The sequence below is a fragment of the Nicotiana attenuata genome, unplaced genomic scaffold (genome assembly GCF_001879085.1).
Source record: "Nicotiana attenuata strain UT unplaced genomic scaffold, NIATTr2, whole genome shotgun sequence".
Lineage (NCBI taxonomy): Eukaryota > Viridiplantae > Streptophyta > Magnoliopsida > Solanales > Solanaceae > Nicotiana > Nicotiana attenuata.
The window spans coordinates 11080-17219 of record NW_017670503.1 but is presented as its reverse complement, the minus strand read 5'-3'; the positions used below and the strand labels follow the sequence as shown (position 1 = coordinate 17219).

General features: G+C 37.7%; 2 protein-coding genes across 2 annotated transcripts in view; both read right to left on the bottom strand.

Annotated features, from left to right (window-relative positions):
• Window positions 1–4190, bottom strand: part of LOC109240303 (uncharacterized serine-rich protein C215.13-like) — an 11011-nt gene extending 6821 nt beyond the window's left edge. Inside the window, exons 1-3 of the mRNA XM_019406927.1 lie at window positions 3816–4190; window positions 3513–3722; window positions 3159–3350 (exon numbers count right to left, since the gene is read on the bottom strand). Of these exons, the coding sequence (XP_019262472.1) occupies window positions 3159–3350; window positions 3513–3722; window positions 3816–4190 (777 nt within the window). The remainder of the gene's footprint in view (window positions 1–3158; window positions 3351–3512; window positions 3723–3815) is intronic.
• Window positions 4191–4222: 32 nt separating this feature from the next.
• Window positions 4223–5288, bottom strand: LOC109240301. Its single transcript, XM_019406926.1, has 2 exons — window positions 5228–5288; window positions 4223–4809 (listed from the first exon to the last, which is right to left on the bottom strand). The coding sequence occupies exons 1-2, from the start codon at window positions 5286–5288 to the stop codon at window positions 4223–4225; spliced, it is 648 nt and encodes a 215-aa protein (XP_019262471.1).
• Window positions 5289–6140: the final 852 nt, after the last annotated feature.

The following is a 6140-nucleotide window of genomic DNA, read 5'->3' as shown; positions in this document are numbered from 1 at the left end:
TTCATAATATATAAGTGGTCGGCGTGCCACACGATCCCATTTCATAATATATAAGTGGTCGGCGTGCCACACGATCCCATTTCATAATATGTAAGTGGTCGGCGTGCCACACGATCCTATTTCACAATATTAGTGGTTGGCGTGCCACACGATTCCATTTCATAATATATAAGTGGTCGGCGTACCACAAGATCACATTTCATAATATATAAGTGGTCGGTGTGCCACACGATCCCATTTCATAATATATAAGTGGTCGGCGTGCCACACGATCCCATTTCATAATATATAAGTGGTCGGCGTGCCACACGATCCCATTTCATAATATGTAAGTGGTCGGCGTACCACACGATCCTATTTCACAATATTAGTGGTTGGCGTGCCACACGATCCCATTTCATAATATATAAGTGGTCGGCGTGCCACACGATCCCATTTCATAATATATAAGTGGTCGGCGTGCCACACGATCCCATTTCATAATATATAAGTGGTTTCCCGGCAAGGGAGAATACGACTAAGCAGTTAAATCCCGGCAAGGGAGCAACAACAATAACTTACACGTCCCGGCAAGGGAATAATCACATCTCTTTCTCTTACGTTCATTTCTTACTTTTTAATCAAGTCAAAAATCGATCCAACGCTCCCAAGAGTTTACACATCATATTTCCTTCTCATTCTCTTCATATCATATAGAAACCATCAATTAACAAGGAAGAGTCACTACAGAATTCCAATTAAGCACAAATAAAGACCCACGGTCATGCTAGACACCGGTGTATAGATACTCGTCACCATGCCTATACACCGTACTCAACATTTAGCAATTAGCAAATAATACTCTTATCCTATTCCCTCGAGCCAAAGTTAGATCAAACACTTACCTCGAATGCTCCAAACTCAACTCAAGCCTCTAGTATAGCTTTACCCCACGAATTCGGCTCCAACACAGTCAAATCTATGAAATAACGACTTTATAATATCAATAGCTAAACAAATCAAACCCAATGCCTAAATATAGATTTCCAACCTTTCTTCCAAAAATTCCAAAATCGACCCCGGGCCCGCTTGGTCAAAACACGAGGTTCAAACCAATTCCATGTTACCCATTCCCCCACGAGCCCGGATATACAAATTGTTATCAAATTCGACCCCAAAACGAGGTCTAAATCAAAGAAAATCGAAAAACCCTAACTCTACCCTTTTCCCCCAATTTCCACCCTAATCTATGTGATTTAAGCTTGGAAACCTACTAATTAATGAAGAATAATGAAGGAAATAAGTAGGAAATTACTTACCCAAGTGGTCTTGAAAAATGGGGGCTTCAATGGCTTCCTAAAGCTTGGGAGAGAAGAGAGCTCGTGAGAAATATGGACTAAATCCTGTAGCTACTGTTTTGAAACTTAAAAAAAATCACTGAGCGCTTTTGTGCTACGTGTTTGCGACAGGAGCGTCGCGTTCGTGAATAAGGGGGAGCTGGCAAGCTACGCGTTCGCGAGGGAAGGACTGCGAACGCGAAGAGGAAGTACTGGGGGATCCAAAGAATTGGCCTACGCGAACGCGTCGACCATCACGCGGACGCGGAGAAGGAAAAAGCCAAACCATCGCGATCACGATGGCCTGAATGCGAACGCGAAGAAGGGTGGCCTCAAAGCTATGTGGACGCGAAGGGGGTATTGCGAACGCGAAGAAGGATTCTTCTGTGTAAAAATTGAAGAAAAATCTGATGCCTTCCTAAGTTCAAAACCATCCCGAACACCTCCGAAAGCACTCCCGAGCCCTCGGGGCTCCTAACCAATCACACACACTAACTCAACAACATCCTACGAACTCAACCGTGCGATCAAATTGCCAAAATATCATCAAAATCAATGAACTAAACCTCAAAATCATCACTTTTTCATCAAACTTCATAAACTTTCATTTTTAGATATTTAGGTCCGAAACACGTCAAATGACTTCCGATTTCAACCAAATTTCATAGAATGCGCTTAAACCATATATAAGACTTGTACCGGGCGTCGGAACCAAAATACGAGCCCGATACCATAGTCTTTTAATCAATTTTCATTTCTAATTTCTATATAAATTTCAGAAAAAAACAATTTCTTTTAAAAAATTCATTTCTCGGGATCGGGACCTCGAATTTCGATTCCGGGCATACGCCCGAGTCCCATATTTTTCTACGGACCCTCCGGGACCGTCAAATCACGGGTCCGGGTCCGTTAACCCAAAATGTTGCATATTAATATTAAAATTCATAGATTTTTACATAGAATTCATATTTAAGCTTTCCGGCTACGCGCCCGGACTGCGCACGCAAATCGAGACAAGTAAAAATAAGGTTTTCAAGGCCTCGGAAGTACAGAATGAAAGAGAAAATAGGTGATGACCCTTTGGATCGTCACAGATAACCAAGGAACACACAAGTGATAGCCCTAGGATCAAGTTTGCCCCTAAGATTAGGCAAAGTAGAAGCAAAACATAAGCATCCAAAACTTCTAAGAAAAGTGTAGTTAGGAGGTTTGTGGAATAGTATTTCATAAGGAGACTTGTAGTGTAGAAGTTTGGTAGGAAATCTATTAATGAGAAAAGTAGCAGTAAGTAGACATTCCCCCCAATAACAAATAGGTACTTTGGAATGAAAAAGAAGAGCTCTACAGGTTTCCATCAAATGTTTGTGTTTTCTCTCAACAATACCATTTTGCTGAGGGGTCCCAATACAAGTGGTTTGGTGAATAATCCCTTTGATAAGTTATGGCAGCAAGACTGCTTCCTAGCTCAAAAGCATTATCAGACCTAACTTTCTTGACTTTGGCTTCAAATTGTCTTTCTACCATAGATATGAAAGATTTGAGAACAGTGAAGGCATTACTTTTAGTACTGAGTAGGTATGTCCAAGTACCCCTACTAAAATCATCAACAATAGTAAGGAAATACTTAAAACCATTGTAGGTGGGTTCCTTATAGGGTCCCCAGGTGTCAATATGAATAAGTTCAAAAATATGAGAAGTAGAACTTGTGCTGTCTGGAAAAGATAATCTGTGTTGTCTAGCCATAGGACAAATAGAACAAGGAATATCTTCTTTACAAATAGCAAATTGTGGTAAGACAGAAATATATCTCATGGTAGAAATGGGTAAATGTCCTAGCCTTACATGCCACAGATTTTTATCAATGTTAACAGAGTTAGACATAATAGGAGAATTGCAGTATGGTAAAGAAAAGTTCTGTGAAAAAGTGACAGCTTTATTTGAATGCAGGGAACCAGCAAGCTTGTGAGTTGAGTGGAAAAGGTAAAGACCAGCCTTCACATCACCAAGGAGCAGGGGCCTCCTCAAAGAAAGGCCCTGCATCAAACAACAAGTTTCAGCAAAGGTAAGAAGAACTTTGAATTGAGTGCACAATCTGTTAACTGAAATGAGGTTGAATTTAAAGTCTGGGACATAAAGAACTCTGTGTAGAGTCAAATCTGGATGTATGGTGACTTGTCATGCTAGAGTTACTCTTACTCTTTGTGAATTAGGAAGATTAACATTAACAGGATTAGGTAATGGCTTGATATTAACAATGATGCTAGAGTCAAAAGTCATGTGTTCTGAAGCACCAGAGTCAAGAATCCAAATATGACTCCTAAGATTGCTTTGTGAATAGGAAAGATTAGGCAAGCATGTACCAGCACAATTAGCATTGGCAATGGTTTCAGAATTTGTTACAGCTTCCTGACCAATTTTAACTTGTTAAAGTAATTCCATTAGTTGTGTCAATTGTTCCTGCTTTATACCAATGGTTGCTTCCACATCATGGGATTGAACTTGACCATAACCTTCATCTGTTGTTACTGCATTTCCTTGAACAAAATTCTGAAATCTTCTTTGTTTGAACCCTGGCTTGAAATTCTGTGGATAACCATAAAGTTTATAGCATTTGTCGATTGTATGTCCTGGTTTTTTGCAGTAGTTGCAATTTAGACTTCTCCTGTTGTCTTGATTAGTTCTAAAGTTATAACCACCAGTATTCACTGCAGAGGTTGTAGGTTTAACTTGAGTTGAATTAAATCTCTGTGTTGATACAGCAAATGACCCAGATTCACTAGGATAATGTCCCAAGTTCTGTATCCCTCTTTGCCTTTCCTCTTGCAAGAGTAAGTAGTAAGCCCTATCAATATTAGGTGGAGGATGCATCATCATGATATTTCCCCTAACATTAGTATATGATTCATTTAGCCCCATAAAAACTGAACCAATTTCTGTCTCTCTTCAAGTGCATCATTCTTATCATTAGCTCCACACTTACAATCAACACAAATACACACAGTCCTTGCATCAAGTAATTCTATTTCATCCCATATAGCTTTTATCTTGTTAAAATAAGTAGCAATGTTCGAAGATCCTTGCACTGTTTCTAATAGTTGTTTTTGCAATTCAAATGACTGAGCTAGGTTGGATTGCCCATACCTATCTTCAAGTTGTTTCCACAGAATCCTCGCAGATTTAGAGTGAATCACGCTAGGCCTGATGTCCGGAGTAAGGGAATTCAAAAGCCAAGCAAACACCATGTCATTGCACCTTATCCAATATCGCAAATCTGGCGAGTCATCCTTAGGCCTGATCAAGCTGTTGTCAATAAAACCTAGCTTGTTTTTAGCAGATAAAGCAATCAAAATTGATTTTCTCCATCCTCCATATCCAGTTCCATCAAAAGGAGGAGAAATCAAACACATTCCAGGAGAATCAGAAGCATGCAGAAAGTATGGATGATCTGGATCGATTTTGGTTGCTGCCATTAAAACAACTTCAAGGAGAAGATCTGAAGAATTTCAATGAATTTGAGTAGAAAACAGCTTCAAGGAGAAGATCTGAAGAATTTCAATGAATTTGAGTATAAAATCAAATGATCTAGAAGAAATTTGTAACAAAACAGTAGAAAAAATCGACTGGGTCGAGCAGATGCTCTGATACCATGTTGAATTTAGAGAGAGAAATTTTGTGGAAAGCAAAATGAATATTTTTCTCATTCAATTCTGTAACTGTTTACAATAATAGAGAATGAATATATATCTACAACTAACTAACTAACCTCCTTACTCATGTACATAATTACCCCTATTCTAGAAAGTACTAGAAGCTACTATTATTTATGTACATATGATAACAAAAGAAATAGTAAATTGATGTAGGTCCAGTAAGGAATAGTCTGATGAAGGCCCAATAGGCCCAATATCCACCTGTAACCCGTGTAGCCCAATATTGCCATTTAGTGAGAAGAAACCCTATCTTCTTTACCATTTCGTTGTTGTATCTCATCGGCAACATTATTCGTTTTGGCCCAACCGTTGTGGCTTGACATGGCACTTCTCCTCCTATTTTCATGTGAGATTTGTCTAAGGCAAGCAGCAAACTCTTTTTCGAGTTCAACTACTAGTGTGGGTTGTTGCACTCTTCTTTAGGGAAATAACGTTCTTATTACACTACCATATTAGAGGAGGAATCGTCTGCTTGCCTATGGAAATCTTCACCACGAACTTCCTAAAGACAATCTTCACTGAGAACTTCCTTTTAAACTCAATCGCTAATGTATGCTTATAATTGTAATGCATGATACATAAGAAAGAAATAAGTAATTATTTTGTCTCTTTCACCAAAGTTTATGATCTAACTAGTATTATTTATTTTAATATTTTGATGATTTGATAATCATATCACAAGAGTAATTGCATTTTCAATGAATTGAAGTAAATAATTTTTTATTTTTATAAAGAATTAATTACCAAGGTAGATTAAGGTAAGTTTTTCTTTTATCATATCAGGATAATCTCTTCTCATCTAAAACTGATGGTCAAAGTGGTCTATAAAGGAAAAAAATAATATGAATGTCAAAGGAATAAATACTATACATCTATAGTATATGAATTAATGTTACCACTAAAGTTGCATATCAAAAGACTATGTAGGTAAATTATATTAAAGTTTAGGCAGAGAAATAGAAATAACAATATGGTTTGATTTTATTTCTTTCCGAAACAAAATTATATTCCATATTAGTTTTATCATAATCCTAATCTCATCATCTTCCATTCAATATCTATTTACAAAATAAAATTGAACATAACTATAACTAAAATGAGTGCAAATAAAACA